Source organism: Peromyscus maniculatus, chromosome 7, assembly GCF_049852395.1.
Source record: "Peromyscus maniculatus bairdii isolate BWxNUB_F1_BW_parent chromosome 7, HU_Pman_BW_mat_3.1, whole genome shotgun sequence".
NCBI lineage: Eukaryota > Metazoa > Chordata > Mammalia > Rodentia > Cricetidae > Peromyscus > Peromyscus maniculatus.
In genome coordinates this window covers 52,745,216-52,758,390 of record NC_134858.1, presented here as the reverse complement: position 1 = coordinate 52,758,390, position 13,175 = coordinate 52,745,216, and the positions used below count along the sequence as shown (strand labels likewise).

Here is a 13,175-nt window from a genome sequence, read left to right as displayed (position 1 = left end):
CATTTAGCCACATGGCTTGGTACCTTTTCTCAGTTCTGCCTTGTCATCTTGCTTTCTCTGTGTCTGGCAGGTGACTCGTGACTCAACCCTTCCTCTTCCTAGAATTCTCTTTGTCTGCTCACCCCACCTATACTTCCTGCCTGGCTACTGGCCAATCAGCATTTTATTTATCAACCAGTTAGAGCAACACATATTCACAGCATACAGTATGACATCCCATAGCACAGACATATGTGAAGTAAAAAACAATGCATATAAAATAAAAAGAAATTACTAAGATGGCTGTAGTGTGATATGAATGGGAAAATGTGACAAAATGACCCCACAGGGCTAGGTAGATTTTACAGGAGGCCTTGTATGTAAAGACAGAATTTCAAACTAATTCTAAACAGCATTCAAAGTGATTTAAAGTGGAGATTCACATACTCTGATTCTCACTTTTTTTTTTTTTTTTTTTTTGGTTTTTCGAGACAGGGTTTCTCTGTGTAGCTTTGTGCCTTTCCTGGAACTCGCTTTGGAGACCAGGCTGGCCTCGAACTCACAGAGATCCACCTGGCTCTGCCTCCCGAGTGCTGGGATTAAAGGCGTGCGCCACCACCGCCCGGCCTGATTCTCACTTTTAATAGTAGCTTTGGAAACGTCATAGAAGTCAGACTGGTAAAAATGTAAAAATAACCAAATAGATTACTATATTCCAACTTAAAAAAATGATTAAGATCCTTTCTTCCTTTTTTTTCTGTTCCTGTATTAAACACAAACAAAAAGCAACTTGTGGAGGAAAGGGCTTATTTCATCTTACACTTTCAAGTCAGCGTTCATTACTGAGGAAAAGCAGGGCAGGAACGTGGAGTCAGGAACTGAAGGACAGACAACAGAGGAGTGCTGCTTACTGGCTTGCTCCTCAAGGTTTGCTTAGTCTGCTTTCTTATACACCCCAGAACCACCTGCCCAGGGGTGGCACCATCCACAATGGGTTGCCCCCTTTCACATCACTTATTAATCTAGAAATGCACCACAGACTTGCCCACCTGCCAGTCTCTTGAGGTTCCCTCTTCCCAAATGACTGAAGTTTGTGTGTCAAGTTTACAAAAACTAACCAGTGCAACCACTAATTCCAGAATATTTAAATGGAGAAAAATACTGGCTGACTAAAAGCTGTATGGACAAGCAAATTAATCAGGTTTGGGTATAGTGAGAAAGGAAATTTGACAAACATTGCTTTTTTTAAAAAATGAACAAAGCATATTCTATATATAAGACAAACTGATGGTACAGAATCATAATATCCCCCTTCAAACAGCAAAAAATTCAGAGGTAAACTGGCATTAAAGGTATCTCACTGTTTCCAAGTTGGTGTGTAAGCGCTAAATGAGGTATGTCATTCACAGAACTGACCAGAGGTCGGTCACAGGAGAGGGAGAGCCCTAATGCCTCCTTTATAAAAAGTCACATTAGAAATACTTGTAAGATCCCTTTTAATTGTCGTGTGAAATATTTGTCAGTAGAATACTGGCTTCTGGGGTCTGCACATTGTGGGGCGTTTACCCACCACCCCCACAGCTTCCCAGAGTTTTCTTGAGTGCGAGCAGCAGGAAATATTAGATAGAAGGATTTATAGCGGAGAATCTTGCGGAGATAAACAGATAGAAAATAAAGGATAGCCTCGAGAGGGCCTGGAACCTATTCCAACGGGCCCAGACTGTCTCTGGTCCAGGGTTTTTATAGAGACACCAAGGGGTGGAGCAAAAGACCTCCTCCCCCAGCACAGCCAAGTGCAGGCCATCTCAGACACCTGCGCTCAGGCCCGTGGTCCTGATCATCCTCTATTCGGACCTGCTGGGTAAAGCCACGCATAACCCCAGAACGGGCTCCCACAGCACATAAGGTAGGTTATGTTGCATTTGTCATTTACTGGCTGTCACAATTCAGTAAGATAATATCACTGGAAAAGGAGAAGTGAAATTGGAAGGGGAGGAAGGAAGAACCAGAAGATACACTTTTCATAGGAAAGGCAAGTTTTCTTCTGGTTCATATCCTATACCAGTTGTTGTATCCCCCAACAGTAACTCTTACTCACCTTTCTCCATCATTTGAATTTACAAGAAAGGGTACCTGTGATATCACAGCATAGATGTTACTATTCTCTATGGACGTTTGCACATAGGAATTGGGACCTTTTTTTCCCTCTCAACAGGGCAGCCATAGCTATAGCAGGCCACTGTCACCTATACCAAAGCAGAGTCATCAAAGCAGTTCAGGATGGGCTAGAATGATGTCTACATGACCTTGTGCTTGTTTTCTAAACCTTAGCTGCCATCCAGACATATTTAAACTTTGTAAGCTACTACATGTTCCAGAGATGATCATGCCCTCCTCAGAATTTGCCTTTTGTTAAATATATGTGTGGTGGTATTATGTCCCCCCAAAATATTGTGCACCCTAATAAACTTATCTTGGGTCAGAGAACAGAACAGCCACTAGATATAGAGGCCAGAAAATGGTGGCACTCACACCTTTAATCCTGGCATTCCAGAGGCAGAAATCCACCTGGATCTCTGTGAGTTCAAGGCCACACTGGAAACAGCCAGGCATGGTGACTCACGCCTTTAATCCCAGGAAGTAATGGCAGGAGGCAGAAAGGTATTTAAGGCGTGAGGACGAGGACCTATAGCCTGGTTAAGCTTTTAGGCTTTGACCAGCACAGTTCAGCTGAGATCCATTTGGATGAGGACTCAGAAGCTTCCAGTCTGAGGAAACAGGATCAGCTGAGGAATTGGCAAGGTGAGGAAGCCGTGGCTAGTTCTGCTTCTCTGATCTTCCAGCTTTAACCCAATACCTGGCTTCGGGTTTGTTTTTATTAATAAGACCATTTAAGATTCCTGCTACATATATGTCTTTCTAGCCTTCTTTACTCTATTGGTAAAGGTATAGAGTCATCATATTGCAGATGACGTATGAGGTGCCCCATCTCACAGTCCCCAGGCGATAGCATCTTGCTTGCTTGCCCTTTTAGAATGAGGCAATAGGAAGAATGATGGAGATTTCAAGGTAAATTGGAAAGTCAAGCTGTTAGGTTGAAATTTTCTATAAAAACCTAAATAACTCAAAGACATAGTTTGCATAAATTCATATGAGGACATGAGTGAAAAATCAGATTTATTTCTGTAAGTCACACTTTGATTTACAAGACAGTAGATGAAATGCATCCATGGACTGCTATTATGAAGAAGTAGAATTCCTCATAGGTATTTAGGAAGACTCAACATAATGTAGATGTCAGAGAAGACAAGGCCCCTTCTAGTATGTAATTTTGAAGCTGATTGATAGATAGATAGATTGATTGATTGATTTATCATTGGGCATTTTAATGAATTGGAAATGAAATGTGAAACAAAATTCAAGAAGTTTTATCAGGTAGGAACTAATATTCATTTAATGGTAGTACTCTAAGTACTTACTTAGAGTAGTATAATGGAAATTTAAAAAGATGCTAAAGGCCAGTGAGATGGCTCAGCAGGTAACTGCACTTGCCACTAAGCCTAACAACCTGAATTTAAACTCTAAGACCCATGTGGTAAAATAGGCTCATGCAAGAGTGTGTCACTAAATAAAAATGTGCAGGGCAATGCAGTTGCCAATGCTCAAATGTAGTTAGCCAACACAAACAGACTCTTGACTGCCCTTTGGGCCGGCAGCTCACAAATAACGACATGGAGACTTAATTATGAAAGCTTGGCCTTAGCTTAGGCTTGTCCCACAGTTCTTATAACTTAAATTAAGCCACTTATACTAATCTACGTTTTTTCTCGAGGCTTTTTACCTTTCTTTCATTCTGTATGTCAGACTCCCTCCATGTCTCATTGATATCTGAAGCACAACTAGATTCATCTGCTACTTCCTTTCTCTCGGCACAGAAGTCCTGCCTATACTTCTTGCCTCACTGTTGGCCATTCAGCTCTCTAGTAAGCCAATCACAGTAATATGTCTTCGCACAGTGTACAAATATCACACAACAGAGTCCACATTTTTGTGAGTGTATATATGTGGGGCTTTTGTTTTGTTTTGTTGTTCTTGGTTGGTTTAGTTTGTTATTTTTTGTCTTTTAGAGGTTTTTGCTTGTTTTGGGGAAGGCTGGGTTTTGTTTTGTTTGTTTGGCTGTTTTTTATTTTGGGGAGAAAAACATGCAGTTTCTTGGGTAAGAAGGTAGGGGTGTTCTGGAGGAGTTAGGAAAGAGGAAAACCACGATCAAAATATATTGTATGAAAATTTTAACTTTTTGAAAAAGAAAACACTGAAAACATTTTGCAGATTAACTTAATCCTCCTCATTGACCACTTCACATGGAAATTAGCCTTATTTTATGAATCAGAACACTAAGAAATGAAAAGAAGCAACTAGTTTGATGTGTTTATGGAGCTCAGACTGGCAAAATTATCCCATAAGTTACATTCTTAATTCCTATGCTTACACCCCTGAATTGTGAGCAAAACCCAGTTCTTACCCTCAAGGTGATTACAGTCCAGAGGACAGAATTGGTCTCTGATCCTGCAGATATGGAAAGACTTATTTTTGCAATCCCCTATATCACAAAGTTGGCCCCTCTAAATGTTCTTTGTGCCTCATTCTCCTCTCCTCTGCCATGCAGTACATTATTTCTACTTAGCATTCTCAGATGCCCACCTCTCCATCCTTGCTAGAATGGCATTGTGAGCTCCCAGGACCTGTAAAGGCACATTTGCTTTTTAGCATCTTTATATTTCTGTTTCATAAAATAACTTTCTTTGTATTGTGAATATGTGAACTTACATCTGACTTAAAGCAAAAATCTATTTCCAACTCAGATTAAAAGCCTCATTAAGTATAAATTGACCATCAAATTTATCTTTCAAATGAGCTTACAATGGGAAAGAGATTTATATTTGCATTTCATAAAGAAGGAGGAGCTATCATGGACCTCTGTTCTTGGGCTTAATGACGCCTCTGAATTTCATTTGCCTTAAATAAGCAGACTTTTAAACATCTCATTCCCCTTTAGTAAAGCCTTATTCTCACTCACTACAAGTAGCAGCAAAGTGCAGCTCGAATGTCAGAATTCAGTGGGGCAATATTAATCCTCTGTAAACATTTGGTCATGTTCACTTAGCAAAATCAAGAAAAAAGAACATGTATTCTAGAAAAATCCATCATACTGTTCTTCACATAGGAAGACATTTTAATGGGTAACAGGGGTTCAGTATTTAGGTTACCCATTTTCATCCATGAGCAAAGTATAGGCTAATCTGGGTACCTGGAAGTCCCCCAAACCTCATTTTGCCACTTACCTTACATTTTGTATCAGATAGTCTCCTAAGTAACATTTTGGGTGTTTATCCTTCTCAGTGTCTCCCATATACTATTTTTAATGCTAAAGAAGAGGGCCTAAACTAGAAAGCAGGTTTCAGATGATACCTGTAAAAAGTCTCTGGCATTGCTTATCACTAGCTACTTCCTTTCTTGCATTTCCTTTAGACTAAAGTAAGCAGACCCCGTGCTTGTTAGCAGAATCATTTCTAATCTGACTGTGCTTCATTTTCTCTGTGTTCCATTGCAAGGCTCTTAACACAGCTGCTTCGGCCTGCAAAAGAAAAGAAAAACCATGCATCAGTAACATCAGGCAGTATCTTGCTGAAGTGAGAATGGGAACCCACAGAGATGTGCTCAGATTCACTGACCTCCAGGAAAGAAAGGAAATGGAGTTTGGTTTGCAAAGTGTTGCAGGACAGTTGAGGTGAAGCTACATAGAGCCCCTCTTGGACCATCTGGAGACTCCTCTAACTCAGGGCCTGTGTTCCTTCCCACCTCACCAGAGGCTTGCTTGCTGTGTACACATCCTGTCCCCATTTCCCAGCAGACTCAATCAAGTGCTATACCATCAGCTGAAAAAACTACTCATATTTCCATTCCTGAGAATCTAGTTAGTTCTTTCATACTCTTTTATTTATTTGTTTGGTCAAACTAACATTCTTTATATTTTCTGGGTCTGGATTATTTCAAGAATTTCTTTTTAAATGCAAAGAGATTCTAATTTAATAGAGTTCAGGATCCCTCCTCAAAAATTACCTAGTTGTTAAAATAGAATCATGCTAAATACAATGTGGTACTCCAGTTTCTACCCTGGGACAGAAAAGGGCCATCAGTAAGAAAGCCAGGAAAATCCAAAGACCCTAGTGAACAGTTGAGTATAGTACCAGTGAGTTTTGATGAAGGTACCATGATATGTAAGCAGCCTACATAAAATGAAGCTAGATGAAGGTTGTAGAAACTATGTTATCCTTGTAGCCTTTCCATAAATCTGAATTATTACAAAATGTTTTTAAGTTTTTGATAGTACTATAAGACCAAAGCTTTGTAGATTTGGAATATTTAGCAATAAATGTGCCAAAAATCAAACATATACTAGATTTTCCTACAACACTCTTGCTATAAACTCCACACACACTCAGGAGTCACATAAACCTAGATTTTTCTGGTGTTTGTTTCTGTCTGGAAAATTGTGAGCAGTTAATTGATTCCTCTGAAGCTAGTTTTCTTGGGTGTCTAACTGGGATATTCATCACTGCCTTAAGAGACTGTCCTGAGAATTGCCACATGGTCTGGCACTTGTAAACTATTAGCATCTTGCTTATACATAGCAGCCATCCGGAGTGCTACTTTGAGAAAAGTAGAATTTGATTCCCGTTTTCACTTTATCTGTGTTTTTACTCCTTAAAATTATTCTTTCTTTCCTTAGTGATATATGGAGTGATCTGGGTCTTGACTTTTCCTAAAAATAGGATGGAAAAAAAAAAGCAAAATGAGTAAGGGAAATGTCAAGTAAGGTGATAGTAGGCCCTGCAGTTACCCTTCTCTCTGTGGCCTCTCCTCCCTGGTGTGTCTTCTTCAGGGAGGCCCAAGAACAAGACCTGCCTTTCCTGGGACTTTTCCTATTTCTGGATTGCCCACATACACTCTGAACTTGGCTTTTCCAAGCACATGGGTGTTTCCTCATTGTGATTTGATGAGCTCCTCTCCTCTCAAGAGAATTTCTTCCATCAGAGTGCCAGAAAATGAACTGTGCTTTAATTTATTTGATTCAGTAATTACTGAGCTCCTACTTTTCAGTAGATCCAATATAAATATAATCCCAGTTGTTAGAATTAACTAAATAACAAGTATTATCTAATTTATAATTTAATTATATAAATAGAGCAATAAAGAGGTACAAGTGTTGGAGAGAAATTGGGATACTATAGAATACTCTTCTCCGTGGCTTAAAAGTGTAGCCCATGGGAGTCTACAGACCCAGAAGAATTTGTCCATGCTACAGATCTTGCCAATATTACCTCCTTGCCCAAAACAAACTCTTCCTTGGTCATATGGTCCAAAATTTGTTTTGCTTCCTATCATTAAAACATTCAGGACCTTTGAGATATGAAGACAAAGTAAAAGGGAAACTGCTATGATAAGACACTTCTTACATCCTATAAACAACTCTGAAGCTGGTAAAAGTGAAAGTATAAAAGAACTTGCACAAAGACCCTCTTCTGTATGGTTGACTTGAGTCCATTGTGTTTTGGTTTTGACAGAGCATGTGTGTGGTCTGTTTTGTTTTTAAGACAGGCTTTCATATAACCTAGGCCGGCCTCAAGTTAAACGCACTATGTAGTCCAGGCTGGCCTTAAGCTCCTGAACCTCCTGTCTCCACCTCCCTGTGCTAGGAGTGCAGCATGTGCCACCATGCCTAGTCAGCCCGTTGTCTTTTAAGCTATAGTGTGATAACTTAGAAAATTGTCCATATTGACACCAGTGGAGTTCCAAAGAACTCACCAAAATAGTTGTTTTCTCTTTATCCAGGCCACTCTGCACATCCTTTAATTATCGCATTTATCTTGTATTACATTTATTTTTTAGATTTGTCCCTCCCTAGATTATGAGTGCTAGGCCCAACCCAGTGCCTGTTCACTTTGGGGAGCTTGAGAATAAGATAAAAATGACTTCATTGTAGAAGGTAGCAGTGACTTCCATACTAATTTTTAGTTATCTTTCACACAACAGCTTTCAAAGAAAGAGCAAGCATAATCAAGCCTTGACAGATATCTGCTATTATTCTCCTTTACTGTCCCACCATCTCCCACCTGCTCCCTTCACCCTTAGTCCCAATGGGTTAGAAATGACGCAGTCCAGCACCCACTGAGGAAGCTTTCGAAAGGGTCCACATTTTCATTGGCATCCCAAAGTAGCTGTTCCCTGGTCTTGACAAAGCCTCTCCAACCTTCCTCAGTCTCACCATGTTGCTTAAGTGTTCAAACTGTACTTTAAAATTCCAGTCTTTTGGGTACTACACTCCCACAAGTTTAGAATTTCAGTCTTGTGATTTCCTTGCCCCAGAACCTTAGTCCTTTTGGTGCTGGTGCCTACAGCTAGAAATCTGAGCATCGGCACCTCCTCAGATTGTAGGAATGTGGGGAAGCCAGCAGAACTAGCTGAAAGTTTCAAGGGGAAAGAAAGGTGGGGGTACCAGCTCTTTCTGCTTACTCCTTTTGAAGCTAGCATTAACATGTGACAATAGTAAAGGAATAGAGAAGGATGTCCCTGAAGTGTGTGTAGAGCTTTGCATGCAGAGAAGAACAATCATAACTTTCATTTCCAGGATCCCGTGTCTATAAATTGGACTACTGAGTTCCACATTTATGCATGTCTCAGAACTATCTCTAAATGAGTCTTAGGGTGCCACAGATGCACAGAACAAACACCTATGCTGTCCTGCTAATGAACGTGTGAACAGTTTCCCCATCTGCCGCTTCTCTAAAAGCTAGGAAGGCCTTCTTCAGTGATCACAAAGAACTTAATTACTGTGTACAGAGGAGTCAAGTACAAAGGCCAGCAGCCTTTGCAGGTCACCAGAGATTAACAGATGCCTCTCTCTCCTTTGATTGGGAGAGCTAATAACAGTTACTCTACTTAATAATTGGATGGGCTCCCAGGCCATGTATTTCAGATTGAGGCTGTCATTTTTTTTGTCTGCCCTTTAACTAAGCTAGGTTATTAGAATGAAGCTACTAATCCTATTAGTCAGTTGTCAGTCCATGGAGGGAGAGAGCAGGGGAAGGCAGAGCTATTAAGATGTTAGGCCAGATATAGAAAGGAGAGCCGTGCATTCCATCCCTAGAGGTACTTTTTTCTTAATCAAATCATAATTATAAAACTTTTTAAAAAGCTCTTTATAAAATTATTTTCCAGCTTTACATTCTAGATGCAGAGTATTTGCAAAGGAGGTAAAGGGAGAAGATACACTTAGTTACCTTCTAGAATAAAGTGTTTTCAACTGAGGAGTAATCTTTCCTTGCTAAGTCTGTTATATACATCCTATGCTTGACTCTGGTTGGGAACACAGAGACCAGAGTGTTTAAGCTTATCATATAATATATAGACACAAATATCTTTGAGTAAAATACAAAATGATAAGAGCCACAAAACCAGAGTTAAATGTATAGAGGATTTTTACTTTAGTTGAAGGGATCAGAAAGTCTCACTGGAAGAAGTAGTTTTGGTCTGGGTCTTACAGGATTGAAAATGGCATGTGAACACGAAGGCCAGGAGGCAGCAGTTCTGATGGACAGAATAATTGTGTCAAGCGATTTTAGTGTAGTTACTGTCTGTGTGCCCTGAGAACAGGAACAGGTGTGAGACAGTATTTGTGAGGGTGCCCCTCGACAGGAGCAGTGAGGTACCCAAATGTGAAGAGTGCAGCAAGTGCCAAGTGATAGGCACAAGAAGCCACTGTAACAAGATTTGGAAAGAGACGGAAGGAAGGCCATCTACTGCTGTCACATCTGTCTGGATAATTGTGTGAAAGGGATTTCTTTTTTTCATTTATATATTTAATGTCACATGTTAGAAAAGTTTCTTTTTTTAATCCTCTTAGTTTCAGCATTTGAAATGATTCATCATTGAGCTACCTTGATTCCCTTTTTTATACCCATGAAGTAAAGAAGTAATCTCAAGCCAGGTGTGGTGGCTCATGCCTTTCATTCCAGGCAGAGGTTGATGGGTTTGAAGCCAGCTTGGTCTATATAGCAAGTCCCAGGCCAGCCAGCTCCGCATGCATTGTCAGACTTTGTCTCAAGAAGCCAAAACAACAACAACAACAAAATAATCTCAGATATTATAGGGTTATTCTGTCTGTCTTTAATGTTTAGAGATGGGAAAGAGCTATTCATCTTGCTTTGTCAGTGAGTGGGTTCCTTTGGGGGGTGGTCTTCCTTGTTATACTGACAGGCCTCTGTATTGAGTTAATCTGTCATATGTCATAGGATATTTTTATTGTCTAAGATAAATTTTTAGTTGAGCTACTCATCCAACAAATACCTACCATTGCCCTTCTCTCCAGAACTAGGACTGAAAGATAAGTCAATAACTAGGGTGCGAGAGAGCGGATGAAATAGTTAGGAGTTGATGACAGGACATGAAAGAGGCTAGGAGGATGCTGAGCAAAGTGTCCATCATCTGGCTGTGCTCAATGGAAGAGACAGAGACTGCTTACTGCATATCTAATTCAGAAGGGTACATCCCCTTGATTCCTGGAGAAACTGAACGTTTTTTAAATTTTACAGTTAATTTTGCCTTTTGCTTTATTTTCCTAAAATGATAAAATTTCTATTTTCAGTAGTATATTAGTAAGAAAAAATGGTTTTGAATGGCTTTCATCTTTCCTGAAGTTACTGATTTTTGTCCTGCTGAATGTCCATTAGAGTCAGTGGCTAAGATCTCTAGGAGGTCACAGCCATGTTGGTTGGGTGGTGGTGTTTTTTTTCCATAGTTGTATACATTAAACTGGTCTGCTTTTACTCAGTCTGCCACTTCTGTAGTGTTCATCCAGGCTCCTCTTTCCTCCCTCAAGCAAAAGAATATGAGACTCTAAACTGAATATAGGAACAGTAGGCATGGACAGATGGGCAGCAGTCAAGAGGCGAAACAGAAGTCAGAGTATCAGAGCCTGGAGGCGAAGAGGTGTGGGAATGGAGGAAAAGAAAGGAGTTTAAAAAGCAAATGTTTTCAGATGTGTTAAAAATTGGATCCTTGCCCTCAATTCATTGCTGTGCTTTACAGGTGTATTTCGCTTGTTTATATAGTTGCATATTTTTAAATATTGTGTTTGTAATTTGAGTATAATACAAAAGATTTTGTTTTTAGACAAGGTCTCTCTATGTAGTCCTGGCTGTCCTGGAATTTGCTATGTAGACCAGACTGGCCTCGAACTCACAGAGATCTATGATGGGATTAAAGGTGTGTGTGTGTGCGCGCGCGCCAGCATGCCCAGCTGTGTGTGTGCCAGCATGCCCAGCTGTGTGTGTGTGTGTGTGTGCCAGCATGCCCAGCTGTGTGTGTGTGCATGTGTATGTGTGTGTGAGAGTGTGTGTGCCAGCATGCCCAGCTGTGTGTACTTCTTGATGCAGAGCCCCTTCACCATCTTCAATTGATGTCACCTGTCCCACGGTACCATAGGCCTAGAACTGGTAATCATCATAGAGAAATGCTAACTACGAAGTAGTATGCATACACAGCATATGGTTTTGTTTGTATGAAATTCTATAATAGGTAGATCTAATTTATTGTACTATTACATGAAAGAGGGTTGGGCTGCAAAAGAGAAATGAGGAAACTTAATTGGGATATAGAAATAATTGTGTCTTGATAAAGCATTTGTCAGATTTAATTGAATACTGTCTACTTACGATCTCAGCTTTCACCCAATTATAAAATAGTTGAAAATATCAAGCCATAAAAAGCCAACAAACATAAGATACTCACTTCCTGGTTACCAAGAAAAGATAAATACAAACCTCACAAAATATCAGCACATACTGTTGAGAGGACTGAAGTTAGAGAGACTGATAGAACCAAACTTATGTAAGAATCTCAACTAACTAAAATGAGCAGTGTACCTAGGTGTGCACACAGACTGATTAAAACATTTTAGGATACTGTTTGCCTACAGCTAATGAAACTGATCCTGTGCACAGTCGTCACCCAGAAGTTCCTTCCGCTCCTCAGCATATGCCTAATCCATCTTCTATGCCAGATATGTAAAAGAGTATTGTTGAAATGGAACCACATCAAAATACAAAGCTTCTGTGTATACTATACTATACTATACTATACTATACTATACTATACTATACTATACTAAAATACTATAACATGTAAATGGGGCAGCTCTGAGCCAGAACATGTTGCTATGATATTTTTTTACATACATGGTACTTAAAACTAAAATGGTTTAACAGAGAATTGCTCTTTCCTTCCTCATTCCAGAAGAATGCAAAGAGCTTCAAGAAGTTCCTTCACAGAAAAGTTATGTATAATTTAGAAATTATATAGGAATCGTCATAGATTGAGTTCTGAAATGCCTACTTAATGCCCTCTAAAGCAGCTAAAGAGAAGAGAAGACTGTGCAGCACAAGTGTTAGGTTGTCTGGTGTTACTGAAGAACAGTCCAGTGGAGCAAACCGTCGCGGAGTCAGCTGCTCTTGTTCTGCAGGAGTTCTGATTGCAGAACAGCCATTCCCTTTGCTTTGCTTTGCTTTGCCAGCTCCCTGCTGCTGTCCTGACAGTCCCTTCCTTCCTCCTGCCAGTCCTGGCCTTCTCCCCAAAATAGGATTGGTCACCTATTCTCATGCAACCTTTGCCTTCCCTTTGGGGCACCAACTGTAATGAACGTCATTTCTGATGGTGTGGTTAGTGTGTGTCCCGTTCATCAAACTTTGAAACTTCATAACTCAGGGTGGCCATGTCTTATGTCCACCACTATTTGCCTCATTTCTGTGCACTGAGAAATCATTCAACTGCACACTAAATATTTCATTTGCTTAGAATTTTATGCCTAGGATACTGGGCTAACTTCTGTTTGTATTTCTGTCTAGAATGTGGCAGATCAGATTGCATTTCAAGTTGCTGGTGGATTAACAGCCCTTGAACAAATCCTTCAAGTAGTGGCCCCAGCCTCAAACATGAACACGGTTTCACGAATTCCTCCTAAGTAAGTATGGTTTCTTAATCTGTCTTTCACATTTCATTTGTAAGTAATTTCTGCCCTGTGGATTCCATATGGAAGAACCACAAGAAAATTATATGTGTACTTAGGCTTGACTAGCAAG

General features: G+C 40.1%; 1 protein-coding gene across 3 annotated transcripts in view; it reads left to right on the top strand.

Annotated features, from left to right (window-relative positions):
* Positions 1-13,175, top strand: part of Scaper (S-phase cyclin A associated protein in the ER) — a 369,576-nt gene that overhangs the window by 245,423 nt on the left and 110,978 nt on the right. For all 3 annotated transcript variants that reach the window (XM_016004546.3, XM_006971561.4, XM_076576323.1), the window contains exon 24: positions 12,942-13,057. In XM_016004546.3, the coding sequence (XP_015860032.1) occupies positions 12,942-13,057 (116 nt within the window). The remainder of the gene's footprint in view (positions 1-12,941; positions 13,058-13,175) is intronic.